Consider the following 15671-nt stretch of genomic DNA (forward strand, 5'->3'; position numbering starts at 1 on the left):
CTCTATTGCCACTAGCAAGTTGACATTTTTGGTTTTGAGTGAAATATCTCCATAACAGTTGGATGCATTACCATGAAATTTGGTTTAGACATTCATGTTCCCCTCAGGATAAACTGTAATAATTATGGTCAGCATTTAAATTTGTCCAATAGTTTGGTTTGTGAACAAAAATCTGCAAAATGGATCACATGCCCATCAGCCTCAGCTGCACTTTGTGTGTCTAATTAACAAATATTTGCATTCTAACACACTAAACTAAGATGGTTTACATGGTAAACATTACACCTGCTTAACATCAGTATGTTAGTGTTGTCATTGTGAGGATGTTACTGTACTGATATTAGCATTTAGCTCAAAGCACCGCTGTGCTTAACTACAGTCTCATAGAGCTGCTAGTATGGCTACAGAGTCTTGTTGGAAAGTGAAATGATTCACTTTTTCAAATAGCTGTTTGATGGTTAAGATTTGGTCTGGTGTTATGGTTAGAATTAGAGTTAAGTTAACTCTAGGGTTAGGGGCTGAGGGATATATTGTGTCACTAAAGGTCCTCACAAGTACGGAAATTCAAACATTTGTTGGCCCACATAATGTAATCAGTGAACAGCACTGTATATCTGCTGATGCAAGCTTGTTATGTAATCAGTTGACTCAGCTCTCCAGCTCCCCAATGGAGTTCTTTCACTATCACACACACACACACACACACACACACACACACATACACACATACACACATACACACATACACACACTCTACATGAACACCAGATGGCAGTAAATAAGGGCTTTTACTTGCAACACAAAGTATGATTCTGTGCAACCTCTATTAAACATGTCATTTGTGGTTTGACAGCCAACAAAAATATAATTTGACAGTCCAAATGTGGGGATCATTAGTACTGAAAACTGCATAGTAAAGCTGGTAAGATTTATAATCTTTTTATCCTTTGATATGATAATTTTGGACTATTTTATGTCTGCAAAGTGCTGTTTAATACTTGAGGAGTTTGGCCTCTTTTTTTTTTTTTTTTTTAACAAAAAAAGGGCTTCATAGATAAAGAATGTTTATTTTATATTTCAAGTAAATTTTTTTTTTTTTTTAAAGTATCATTTAGTGGTTGGTTCCGGGTATCATATCAGAAGTAGCATTGAAACATTGTGTATCTCTTCCTCTACAGTTATGATCATTGATCTAAACAAATGTCAATAGCTGTGTTTATGGACATTCAGTTTACTCATCATGGTTAGTACTACTCAGCCTGTAAAAACAGTTGTTTGATTTCTTATGTGGCTCTGGGAGGAGCTGTCTCAAGTTGGCTTAGGCTTCAAGACCACAAATCTTTAACAGAATTTCTGCATTACAAGCTGAGGCCTGTAGTTTGAAAAACTTTGACATTTACCAAACAAAGGAAGTGTGATAGATGCCACAGAGTTACATCATGGGAAATGTATGATCCAGTATTTTTAGGCTTTAAGGTATTAATAGGCAGGATATCTTGGCCTCTGCTGCATCGTGCAGGTTTATGGGCCCCTAACAGACTTTTAGGGGCCCATAAACCTGTTATCAACAGGACCATAACTTCGTCAACTACGACTAATATTACAGTGACAACACAGGAGAATTAAGAAATTGCAGTGAAATATCTATTTGGCGCAGACAAAGCAGAAGTTGTCATGTCTCTGCTACTCAGCATGTTGCACTGATCCTGTCCAGCAGATGTCACTGTTAACTGAGTTTTCACTGCTGAGTTTTTTTTTCTTTGCTGTTTCACAGCTGCAGCTCAGTACGCAGCCGCAGTGAGAAAACTGCGTCAATTCGAAGAAATGCAGTGTGAGACCGGACACGAAGCAGGCCTGTTTTCAAAATAAATGAAAGTGACTAATTGAAAAGAAGCCATCCTTCCAAGTTAACTGGTTTGAATGGTGTCCATTAAAATTCACATATTTTTTCTTTGTTTAAATTCTGTTTCTTCTTAAGAGGATGTTTCTGAGAATTCACTATAATCATTGGTGAAAAAGACTCAAATATGAAAAAAGACAATATCCTGGCATTATCAGGAGAGGCACCTTCCCTTTTTTTAATGATATCCTCTCCTGCTGGATTTATAGTCATCACTATAATTCAGACAGTTTTCTAATTGACCTCAATCACGGTGCAGATGAAGGTTTTTATTATTATTTCTGTGTCTACCTATTTATTATTTGTTTAGTTTGTTGAACATTACCGTTTGTGTTGGTAAAGAGCGTCTCTAATATACTGCGGGTATTTGATGACCGGATGTCGCGTCGCAGACTTTGACGCTTGACACCGCGCAGGGAGGAGGGCGGCAGACGCGGAGGAACGTGAACGCGCGGCGCGTCTGTGTCCCGCTGTTTGTCTGAACGTAAGCTCGCTCTCTCTCGGACAGAACCGACACACACGCAGCGGAGAACCGCGAAGAGGGGGAAACATTATGGCGACGTTGGGACCGGAGTCGGCTCGTACTCCTCTTTCCCAGCTCGGTTCTTCTCCGTCGATCCAGACTCACATCGGCAGCGCCAACCTGCCTCCCAACCGGGGCTTGGAGCGGGCGCTGGAGGAGGCGGCGGCCAGCGGCGCACTCAACCTCAGCTCCCGAAAACTGAAGGAGTTTCCCCGGACAGCCGCCAACCATGACCTGACGGACACGGTAGAGGCAGGTAGGGCATCTTTCCTCGGTTAACCAATGCTGAACGGTAACGACTCTCAGTAACGCGTTACAGCAGCGTGGATGCTTGCTTCAGTGACCGTTGTACTTTATTTATGGCTCTGGCATTTCCGTTACCCATTTATAACCCAAAGAGCGTGTTTAACGTAGTCATTGAGCCCCGACCTCAGTGGTTGCATTAAATGCATCTCCCCATAGGTCATTTGAATAACAATATATGTGAATTGAACTTTTTCACTTGGACCAGATGCACAGCTGAATTTGAGTATCATTGCTGGCAGATGTGTGGTCTCATTGACACTAAATAACCTGGAATAACCGGAAGATTGTATACACACACATAAAACACATGGAACATATCGTCAGTGTCCAGCCTGCTGTACATGTCTACAGATGATGTGTGTGTGTGTGGGGGACTACAGTGGAAGTGGATGTTGAAATGTTTATCGTGGATCTAGCTGCTCAGTGGGCCCGCAGTGGAATTCCCCACCACTTCCTTTTAATCCAGTTACAGTTGTAAACAGGCATGGAGAGCAGGGTGCACCCAGCCACACTGTTTGATTTACTGGAACAGAGGAGCTGAGCTCAGTGTTAATCATCACAACACATAGTTTACGTTATGGTCACTAGTGAAAGGTGTGTGGAAATGTGTATTTAAAAAAAACCCATTAGCAATATGATAAAATGTGGCAAAAGCATCCATGAGGTGATGAATTCATGAAAGCAGTTTTAGCTGTTAGGTGTGAAGTCTACAGGCTGTACTAGGGCTGGGCTATATATCGATATTCTATTGATATCCTGATATGTGACTAGATATCATCTTAGATTTTGGATCATAATATCAAGATATGGTTTGAGTGTTGTCTTTTCCTGGTTTTAAAGGCTGCATTACAGTGAAATGATGTCACTCTCTGAACTTACTTGGCTGTTCTAGCTGTTGTGTTATTTGCCTTTACACACTTAATCATTATATCCATATAAGTGATGATTATTTATCAAAAATGTCATCATGTAAATATTTGGTGAAAACACCAATAGTCATCCCTACAATATTGTTGCAATATGGATATCGAGGTCAAAAATATGGTGATATTTGATTATGTCCATATGGTCCAGCACTAGGCTGTACACTGCCACCTCTGCATAGTTTAGTATTCTGTTAACGTGGGGTGTTATAGCGCTGCGGTGGCTAGCTGTGTTGCCTCACAGTAAGAAGGTCCTGAGTTTGAATCTGTCTGGAGTTTGCATGTTCTCCTCGTGTGCCCGGTGCTCCGGTTTCCATCTACAATCCCAAAGACATGCAGATGAAGGTGAACTGGTGACTCTTGAGGTGTTTTTCACACCTATAGTTTGGTTCATTTGGTCCAGATCAAGGAAGCTAAAGATTCATTGTTGCCTTTCAGTTCTGGTCTGCTTCATGTTCACACTTCTGTCTTTACAAACATACCAAGAGCTGTCAACAGGAAGTCATAGGAAGTGACAGGTAGTAACTCATGGATTGGATTCATGGTCAGTGCGAGGGGCATGCCATATGATAGTGCTCATGATACTGTCCATGATGATACTACATTTAGTTTAGATCTTCTTGTAAACAAACAGTTATTTTTGCTTTGAGTGTTACTCACCAAAACACACTGTGTGTATTCTGGAGCGGGTTTGTAAGTATTTTAAATTCTGCGTTGTTTACGTCATGTTTACTATTTTGCAGTCTTTTTCTTCACTGTCTATGCTGCTCTCTTTGGTGCATTCCAGCCACCTGTAGATCACTGGAATAGTGTGAAACCGTTGGCAGGACTGTGTACGATTGTGCACAAGACAAACCAAATGTGACCCACTCGTAACAAAACTCCTCCATAGCACTACTAGAGATCACAAACTGCCCACAGTACCTTTAATGTTGTATAAATGAATCATCTGATGATACTTAGGGTAATGTGTGGCTTTGATGTATTGATGTTGTGCACAGCAGCAACACACATGTCTGAAAGTGAATGTGAGGTTGCTGCAGCCTCTGCTGTGGAGGAGTCCATCTCTGGTTTGATAACATTACCTTCATGGATGAAGAGCAGAGGCTCTATACAACATGCTCCATCATCTAGAAGTCACATTAAATCATGAGACAAGTCGCATCAGGATCTGATGTAGCTCAGGTGACAATGATTGATTGATCATGACCTTTATATGTTTGCATTGTGGAGATTCATTAGAACAGCATGTCGCAACATCGTGAACATCGTTTTTAAAAGTTGGGAAGAGTAGAGGCCAACAGTGCTGCCAGTCGGGGATGTGAGAGGGAAAAGTGACAGTACAGTCAGCACTTCAGCAGGCTGAAGTTAGTTTCGTTATCACCAGCTGGACACGTTTTACCCAATAAAGTGAACTTACAGTTGGGTATAGATCAGCTGACTAACGTCATTACAGCAGGTCTGTTTACATCAGAGACTGTGATCAAAGGCTCTGCCTCCGTCTGCTCCTCTAAAACATCTGTCACACTGACTGAACACAGACGCTCCAGCTGAAATGATGTTATTACAATTATGTTGTAACTGTATTTATATTGTAGCTCTGTAGACACACACGTGTGTATCGTCAAAAATATAGTTATCCTAAAACTATATGGCCTACCTCTAATCAGCTCTACATGGACCCTCGTTGGCAAAAACAGTTCTGGTGACTAACAGCAGCTCATGAAGCACTTTAATGATCTTCATGTATCTTTTCTGAAGAAATCATTAAAAATGGGCCTTAATGTAATAAATAGTGACAAAGTACTTTTCATTGAGAAACACTTAACTCCTTTCTCCTTTCTGATTGATCAGGGAAAAAGCCTGCGCTTGTTGTGATGCATTTATGTTATCATGGTAACCAAATGATCTTGTATAAATATGGTCAGCAGATAGATTTAACAGTAGTTTAGCTTTTGGATTCATTCTAAGATCACTTGCGTATCCTCACACAGTGATGTGCTTCTTCTCTTTTGCTTTCCCACAACAAGCAAACAGCACCACAGTCTTAGCTCACCGAGGCGGTCTAGATGCACCAGAGTCCGACTGTTGATGTTCACACTTCCCTAAATGACCTGCATTAAACCAGCAAACACACCAGAGGATGTCTGAATGGCACCAAACCTGTTGCCCACAGGCATGAATGTGAGTGTCTGTGTCAGCCCAGTGTGGCCCTGCTCTCACCCAGTATGAGCTGGGACAGACTCCAGCCCCCCTGCCACTTGACCAGCATAAGCAGGTACACAGTAGATAAGGGATGGATGACATTTGAAGGCTAGAAGCAGCGACGGTCTTCATGACTTCAACCTGGCAGAGGTCAAGCAGCTGCTGCTTCCTCATCCTGTTGTGACCGTGTACCGTTTTCAGATAAGAAACCTTCATCAAGCTGTTGTTATGAAGTGGTTTGTTAAGACTCTCTGGAAAAGAAGGAGCATTTTGATCGTAGCACAAGGAGTGTGAGTGATCTATATGCTCTGATTTAGAGAGGAGTTGATTAAAGTGATTTGCTTTAATGTGCAGTAAATCAGTAATGACTTAGCTGCAGGCTGCTCACATCATGCCAGCAGTAGCATCACATTTTAAAAGACTCGGTTCCTCTAAGTTGTCTCACTGAGCTCCAGTGCTGTTCCTCCATGCAGATAGTTTTGGTTTTGTTATGAGAGATTTTGGCTGACATCTGAACACAACAGAGGTGAATGGAACTGAGTTTGAGCTCCTCGAGGCACTAAAGAATGACCTCACTGTGAACAAATCATTTCTTTGGTCAAAAATAGTCCTGAAGAAAGTCTTACACAGCGAGTTCTGTGGATGATCTCAGTCATAGTGTTACTGGGAAGAGACCTCGCTGTGGATTCTTTTCAAATCTTTCAGTGCTGTGTTACAGGACTGGAGAGTCTTTAGTGATGTTCGATCACTGTACTCTGTAACTTTGTTTATGTGCACTGAAGAGAAACGTGGCTTACGTAACCACAGAAACAGACAGCAGGATGAAGTGGAGCCATGGATCGGGGGGGGGTTTGCATGTGGATTCAAGACACTGATAGTTTGTTTTTTTGTGCACATACTCAGAGTTTCTCTCTGCTCCAGCACTGTACTTGCATGCTAGCGTGCTCAATAGCAAGTGTGGTTTGCAGCAGTGACATTATTTTAGTGTAGTTTCATATCTGGTGGTCTTTTGAATGAAGCTTTAAGTTGAGGGTGTAGTGTCTGTGTACTGATCATTGATCCAATCTAATACTGATCACTGATTCCTTCCTCTTCTTGTACATTCTTACAGAAAATCTCCACAGACATCAAGTGTAAAACCACACATGGCTCTATAATAAAGCTGTATGTGTTACTGTTACTAATGATTTCTGATTAATAAGCTAATAGTTTACTCCATAAATTGTCAGAAAATAGTAAAAAACTGTTCATTATTATTTCCCAGAGCACAAAGTGACAACTTCAAACTGTTTTGTCTGCAACAGTTTAAATCCCAAAGCAAGTCAATGTTCAGTGATGTGAGTAAATAGGAATGAAACAGATTTATTGTTGCTGATTGAAGGTTGGAAACATCATTTCCTTCATGAGGGAAAAAAAATGCAACATGGCAGCTCGGATATATATAGAGAACTTCTGTTTCCAGACAATCCCATGGTGATGATTGTAGAGTTTATGAATGTGACCTGCAGACTTGCTTGTTCAGGTGTCTCAGTTTTATGATTCAGAGTCAAACAGATTGGCTGCTGTTGGAGGGAACATGTCAACATCTACTTAGTTTAGTGCTACATTAACACGCCGCTCTGATGCTAGCTCATAGTTGTGTCCTGTGTGTTTCTGATCCCATGAGAACTGTGATTAACCCCCATGAAAGGAAAGGAAATGAGATGAGAGGGAACAGAGTGAGTCAGTGTGACTGATGAACACGAGGTGGACACACACACTCATGTGCACGTACAAATGTCTTACACAAATCTGCTGAATGCTGCATGCAGGAGCAACACACACACACACACACACATAAAAGAGACACACTGTGGTTCAGCCTAGTTTCATATCAGCAGCCACACAAGCCTCAACTTGCAGTGAAAGACAAACTGGAGCTGGTTTCCTTCTACCGTCCTCCCACCAACACCTTCCTCCAGCTAACACACCTTCCTCCAGCTAACACAGCTAACACAGCTTACAGAGCTTACACATCTTACACAGCTAACACAGCTAACACAGCTAACACAGCTAACACATCTTACACAGCTAACACAGCTTACACAGCTAACACAGCTAACACAGCTAACACAGCTAACACATCTTACACAGCTAACACAGCTTACACAGCTAACACAGCTAACACAGCTAACACAGCTTACACATCTTACACAGCTAACACAGCGAACACAGCTAACACAGCGAACACAGCTAACACAGCTAACACAGCTAACAGCAGTGAAGCAGCAGGAGCCAGTACCACACAGCACCATCACTGGCTCTCCAGCTGTCTTTGGGCTTAACTCAAGTTTTGTGGTATGATGAAGCCGGCTCATTTAACCAGGCTGTAGTTGAGAGACCACAGGTTCAGTCAGATGGCCTTAAATTCATGGAAAGAGACAGCCACCATCTCTTCTTCCGTTGCTTTTTCGGGTCTATGACGTCGTTCTGGTCACACTCGCTGACTTCTTGATTCTTCACAGGATATTTAGTATTTGGAGAATACTGCAATGGAGAATAACAGCCTGTGTGCACACCAGCGTGGTCAAAACAGATCACTGTGAAGTCATCATTCCTATAGGATCCTGACATGGACACACTGACTTCACAATAAAGGGACAGATAATTAAGAGCAATAGATCATTTTAAAGGACAGCAGGATTATATAATCAACGACTGTTTCTTTCATTCCCAACATGATTTCTGACGCTGTCGATGCTTTTACACTTTTATTCCATCACTGCAGCTGAGAATAACAATAACTGTGTGATGTGATGATAACTAGAAATGATAAATGCAGCATATGTTATTTCTAGTCTTTCTACAGCTTCTTATACTGTTCAAGTTATATTTCATACATTTCACTGCCTTTATCACCTTTTGATCTTATGAAGTATTGGACTCATGCTTCTGATGATGTTGCTTGTAAATAAGAACTTCAACTATTCCAGTTGTCTTTATGTAGGAATCTGCCTCATCTCTCCTGAAGCTGGAGAAAGCAGTACTGGCCTCTCAATATTGATTTGAAGATAGTTTGATTTGTTTTTAAAGCACTGCGTGGACCAGCACCGGCTTATATCTCTGATCTCCTCCCCTCCTCCACCTCCAGACCCCTCACATCTGCCGACCTATCACTGCTCTTCACTTCCAGGGGTGTTTGCTGCTCAGTATTTAATTCCTCTCCAGTTAGTATGTTTAAATCCCATCTTAAGACCCAGATCTATAGTCATCATGCAGACATGACTGGTCACACTGATGGCTTTTTTATTTATGTGTAATGTTCCTGTTAAGTTTTTACATTTTACCCCAAATTGTTGATTCTCAGGCTTTTTAAAGATTAATACATTTGTTGATTTTTATTGTCATGTCTCTGTAAAACATTTTACATGTCAGCATGTGTTATTCTGAGCTCTGATTATGTGATGCATCATCATCATCATCACAGGTGAAAAATGCGTTAATGAGGAAGTTGAGATAAAAGCACAAGGAGGTAGAAACATCTGGAACATGTGGAATGAGCTGCTATGACTGGAGAAGTCAGCAGCTGCCAGTGTTGCTGTCTCTCTGTTTGAGTCACATTCTGGACGGGGGCTCTTTTCTTGGACTGGTTCTGTTTTGGACTGGTTCTGTTTTGGACTGGTTCTGTTTTGGACTGGTTCTAATTGTCCCCAGATTGCTTTTACATCTTTTTTCTGAACATGTATTTATGCATGTTTGGTTCATGGAGGTTTTTTGGACTGATGGAGACTTCTACTTCCAGGTTTTCATGGGATGGACAATATGAATAGGATCTTCTTTCATAGTATGCAAGGTCGTTTGTTATTATGGCAGCAACTAATGATTATTTTCATTATTGATTAATTTGCTGATGATTTTCTCCATTAATTGTTTTGTGTATTAAATGTCAGAAAATAGTGAAAAATGTCTGTTATAAGATTTTTTAGAGCCAAAGTGCTCAGATGTCACGTTTTGTGTGATCAACTGATATGTAGGAAACATTAAAGTTTAAAATCCTCACATGGAAGAAGCTGTAGAGTCAAGTGTTGCCATTTGCAGTATTTATAAAAGTTGCCAATTCATTTTCTGTCCATTGACTAATTGTTACAGCTCTCATTTTGATATTGTTGTATTTGCTGTTTATTCATTGTGAAATAAGACATTTTATAGAAATTAAGTTGAGAACCTTTTTATAGATAAAAGAACCAGATGCTAATGCTTGTTTTGTAGCTAATATGTCAACAGTCTAGCTTATTGATTCACAAGATTGCCAACAATGGCTTAATATAATCAGAGATGTAGGGCACAGTGTTGAAATGATTTACTGATAAGATGATTAACACAGAATTAAGCAACAAATGAAATGAAACATGAAACATTCTCTGCTTCCAGCTTCTCTCATGTTGAGCTTTGTTGCTTTTCTCTGTTTGATATTTTTGTAAATAGTGAATAGTTTTGGATTTTGGACTGTTGGAGACATTTGAAGACATCACTGTGGGCTCAGCATCTTTTCTGACATTTTACACACAAAAAAGATGAATCTGTTATGAAAATGATGATCTGTCCATACTGCACGTCTCCTTCGACTCCTCGAATCTCACCTTCATGACAGATAGTTCAACCGATGATAGGGCGAAGAGGAAGAGGAAGCAGTGAATCCTTGGAGTTGTGGGGGATTTTTTTTTTTTCAGAGATGAAGTCCAGAAACAGAAAGGTGAAGGAGGGTGATTTCCAAACCAAACCAACCAGTCAGTCTGCTCTCTGCTTCACTGACTCATATGGTGGTATCAACCAGCCATGCAAGTGTGTATGTGTGTGTGTGTGTGTTATCCTGTAACTGCCAACCTGTTGAGGTTTGAAAGGTAAACATGTAGTGTAGTTCCATGGAACAAATGAGTTCAGTGTGATGTGCGGTAAGGAGAACCTTCATTAATATGTTTCAGTTTTGTTCTTAGTAGCAGGACCCTCCACTCTTTCACTTTTTGTGTTTATACTGCAGTTTCTGCTACAGATGCTTGAAGAAGAATAATATAGAAACACTCTGACTGCCTCTTTCCTGCTGTACTCTGTTCTGTTCTACAATGCAGAAAATGACTGGGTATTAACTCTGTGTATCTGCTATGTGTGTGTGTGTGTGTGACCAGTAGCAGCCCGCTTCCCACCACATTCCCAGCTCTAGACAATACACATTTCTGCAGTGTTTGGCAGTTTTTCCAGTGGACACACACAGACACACACACACAAACACACACACACACACACACCCCGACACATACACAGAGAGAGCTCAGCCCAATACTGTATGTGTGTTTAAGTCATATTGACAGAAATAACATCCCCTAAGTCCGTGTGTGTGTGTGTGTTTGTTTGAACCATGCAGGGAGAGATTACATAAGATTACACGTTTGTGCTTCATGTTAAATCCATCTGCAGGACTTTTTTTTTTTTATAATTCTGACTGAACTCCATTCCTGCTCACATCGGTCACACAAATCCAGATAAAAATAGCTGTGCAGTAGATTTCACACCAGACTCTGCTTGTAAAACAAAGGCTTTTATTCATCTGCACACCCATTCAGATTCTTTCTAGTTTCTGACCTTGTTACCCATTTCTCATCACCGCAGCGTTACTTTCCCTCAATCATCTCGTGATGCAATTTCTGTAGGTGGACTTCTTTCATAGTGGTGAAACAAATAACACATCATTCGACTGACAGGACAACAGTTCTACTAATTAATAAGGTTCTCATTTGTCAAATAGGGTTAGGGATAGGGCGTGAGGGTTAGGGCGTTAGGGTTAGGGCGTTAGGGTTAGGGTCAGGGCGTTAGGGTTAGGGCGTTAGGGTTAGGGTCAGGGCGTTAGGGCGTTAGGGCGTTAGGGTTAGGGCGTTAGGGTTAGGGCGTCAGGGCGTTAGGGTTAGGGCGTTAGGGTTAGGGCGTTAGGGTTAAGGGGTTAGGGCGTTAGGGTTAGGGCATTAGGGTTAGGGCGTCAGGGCGTTAGGGTTAGGGCGTTAGGGTTAGGGCGTTAGGGTTAAGGGGTTAGGGCGTTAGGGTTAGGGCATTAGGGTTAGGGCGTCAGGGCATTAGGGTTAGGGCGTCAGGGCGTTAGGGTTAGGGCGTTAGGGTCAGGGTTAGGGCATCAGGGCGTTAGGGTTAGCTTTAGGGTTAGGGTCAGGGCGTTAGGGTTAGGGCGTTAGGGTTAGGGCGTCAGGGCGTTAGGGTCAGGGTTAGGGCATCAGGGCGTTAGGGTTAGCTTTAGGGTTAGGGTTAGTAATTATCAGGATTTGCTGATTTTCTTGTTAATTGAAAACTTTTTGATTGTTGGTCAGACAAAACAAGACTTTTGAAGATGTCACTTTGGACATTTCACTATTTCCTGACACTCTCTAGACTAAACCGTTAATTGATTAACTGAAAAAAAAAACATTAATTGATAATTAAAATTTTTAGTTACAGCCTTATGATCACCAATTTATCATCAGCTCACTCTGACTTCTTCTTCTGCTGTGTGTTTACTTGTGAGTCAGATGACAAATGATGTGGTTTTGCAGTCTGATGTGAAGGTGTCTCCCACACGAAGAGAGGAATAGAACATTGTTGATGGTTTATATTGACCTGCAGAAGTGGAGCTTCAGTTCGGCTCATCTTAACAGGCGGTTAACCCCAGAAACACCGGCCTCCTCCCACAGACTGACCCTTAAAATTCAGTTATAGTTTGAAATACAGAAGGCAGACACCCCACAGTATAACACAGTTGTTGCTGCATCGTCTGTTTCTCGCTTCAAATGCTTTTAGTGTAATCTTTAGCTGTAATTTGAGAAAGTTTGTGATGCGGCCGCCATCTTGGAAACAGACGTGGAAGACACAGAAGGACTCAAATGTACTAACATGCACGCTCACATGCATGCACGGCCGGTGCAGTAACCACTTCAAAGAACAGAGAAGCTCTGATAACAACACACACAGAGGGAGTGTGACTTCATTCACTGCTCAGGTCACCATTACTCCACTATATCTTTACATGGCACCTTAAAAGTTATTAAAGCCTTTTATTGTTCTTTGATTTATTTAGATTTGCTTGACAACTTAAAGGATAAGGCTGGCAAAGTTTTCTCACTGTCAGCAACATTCAAGAAAAGACCAAAACCAACAATGTGTTAATCTGTCTCTGTGGTTCCCAGCTCCAAACCCACTGGTTCCTACTGAACATGTAAACAATCTTTTAAAAAACAGTTCACAAACACATTGTTTAACGTTTTAAAAGTCACAGTAATTTCTCGGGCTGTAACTGAATCAGCATTTTTTTGCAGAATATTTGAATTTGAATTTGTCATGTACGAGTGTCTTATCTATAGATAATTTTTGTTTTTTTAAATACTCAACATTATTACTGATCTTCACCTGCAGCTGTGAGAAATATATTATTAACTGGCCTCTGTCCAGTTACAGTCCAGTCCAGCTCACCTGCAGAGCAGAGCAGCAGACCACACTGACCTCCTATAACAGCCTACATTTCAAGTTTCATGTTTTACCTGTAAGACTGACACTTTAATGCATTTTGTTCATCAGTCATTGTTCAGTCATTAGTGCACCATGGAGCGTCTCTCCTACTGAACAGTGAGTCACTCAGGACTATACATATAGGGGAAGTCTACCAGCATCTGGTAAAAAAAAAAAAGTTGTTTAGCTGACTTTGCTAACACTGAGCACCAGGGCTGAGAGCAGTGAACAGAAACAAGTCACTCTGCCTTCTGTTTCCATCACTGTTCTCTATTTCCAGTTCATTTTATAATCAGGTACAGATTGTGTTTGTAAAAGTTTCTAGCTGGCCATGCTGTTACCCTGTGTTGCTCTGTCTACTATGTGGCAGCAAAAAAAGAAACCATAGATGTTAAGAGGGCCTTTAATATCCTAAAACAGCTGGGCACTGTGGTTTTTCACAAACATTACTCAAACAGGAGGAAATGGGTACTATTTTCAGCAGCGGATAGATACATATTTGGTGCTCTAGTGAGTATTTGTGGCATGAAAATGATATGTGTGGGATCTTGTCAAAATAAACTACTGGACTAAGAGAATACAACCTGCATCACAGCTTTTCTTTGATGCTTTTTTTTTTTTTATAATATTTTTGTGTAGTACTAGTAGTATAGAAGTGTATAGTGTTTTATAGTATTTGGTCTAATAATAGTGGAAGTCAGTCACAGTGCAGCAGTAGTGTAGGAGGGCTGCAGGATGATAGATGTAGTTAGATGTAAGGTTTGGGTACCAAAACCTGTCAATTGAAATATTCACCCTCTGCTGCTCTAAAACAGACCTTACAGGCAACAGAAGCATCACCACACGTGCCTTCGCTAGCTAACACTACACTTGTTCTGATGGCAGCAAGTAGCCTACCGTTAGCTAGTAGCTACCTCAAACACAGTCAAAACACAGGTTTAGGCACAGATACCATTTGAAAAGTATCATTTTAGTAGCGGTATCAGAAAAAACCCAAATGATACTGAACCCGAGTTAGATGTGAACAGGGTGTGTTTGTAATGTGTATGGAAGGATACATAAAGTGATAATGTGTGCCTTAGGCATGATACACCTCCCAGAGTTTACCACCCTCACTTCCCTTACCTCACCGCTCTTCCTTCCCTTTCATTTACACGCCACACATACACACACACACACACACACACACACACACACACAGAGGAAGCTGTGGATTCCCAGGAATGTGATGTTGGGTTAGAGGAGGGTCTATCCGCTAAGTGATCCCGCCACACCTGAACATAATGACAGTTGTGACAGAAACACACACACACCCTTAATGTGAGGACAATATAGTTAACAGATATTGACTGCAGCTGGATTTTGTTGAAATTTCTTTGGGTACCATAACAAAACATATTTTTCATTTAACATTTCTGACAAATTTACATAAAAAGAAACTGTTCAAGAATCGGTGTAGAATTCAGTTCTTTAAAGTTTGATATTCAGTGACAAAGTCTGGACATGTTCATAAAATTGAACCTCAGAAATGCACAACTCACCATGAACGCTTCCCTTAATCATCTTTCTAACAATGGAAGTCGTATTCATGGAGGGCGTGCCTCATGCATAGTGAATGAAGCTTCTTCTTCTTCTTCTTCTCAGAGAAGTGAACAGAATTAATAAAGATTAGAGGAGATCAGAGTACAGCACAGAGGTAGAAAATAAGAGAATTAGAGCTGTATTGGAAAAAACTGACATTGCCATATATATAAAAAAATCAAAAAATCCCCCTCTCACCCTCCTTCCACTGTTGCCTTTACCCCCCACATCTTTTCTAGCTCCTCTTTCAGCCCTCGGTATTTTTCGAACTTCTCGAACTTGGGATTGCTACGTCTATCACCACTGCCTTCCTCTGTTGTTTGTCGATCAACACAATGTCCGGTTGGTTAGCCATCACCAGTTTGTCAGTCTGGATCTGGAAGTCCCACAGGATCTTGGCTTGGTCATTCTCAACCACCACTTCCATTGTGACCTTGGGACTTCCAGCCCACACTCAGTGCAGATGTTCCTGTGCACTATGCCAGCCACTTGGTTATGGCGTTCCATGTACGCTGTTCCTGTCTGCATCTTACACCCTGCTATTATGTGCTGAACTGTCTCAGGAGCATCTTTGCACAGCCTGCACCTGGGGTCCTGTCTGATGTGGTAGATCCTCACCTCTATTGATCTTGTACTGAGTGCCTGTTCTCGTGCTGCCATGATCAGTGCTTCTGTGCTGTCTTTCAGTCCAGCCTTTTCCAGCCACTGGTAGGAT

General features: G+C 41.3%; 1 protein-coding gene across 7 annotated transcripts in view; it reads left to right on the forward strand.

The window, feature by feature from the left end:
• The first annotated feature begins 2308 nt into the window (after positions 1 to 2308).
• The window catches only part of lrch1 (leucine-rich repeats and calponin homology (CH) domain containing 1), a 93722-nt gene continuing 80359 nt past the window's right edge, over positions 2309 to 15671 (forward strand). For all 7 annotated transcript variants that reach the window (XM_042425482.1, XM_042425487.1, XM_042425483.1 and 4 more), the window contains exon 1: positions 2309 to 2679. In XM_042425482.1, coding sequence (XP_042281416.1) covers positions 2454 to 2679 — 226 coding nt within the window. In that variant the 5' untranslated portion in view covers positions 2309 to 2453. The remainder of the gene's footprint in view (positions 2680 to 15671) is intronic.

Source organism: Thunnus maccoyii, chromosome 11 (genome assembly GCF_910596095.1).
Source record: "Thunnus maccoyii chromosome 11, fThuMac1.1, whole genome shotgun sequence".
NCBI classification, from domain to species: domain Eukaryota; kingdom Metazoa; phylum Chordata; class Actinopteri; order Scombriformes; family Scombridae; genus Thunnus; species Thunnus maccoyii.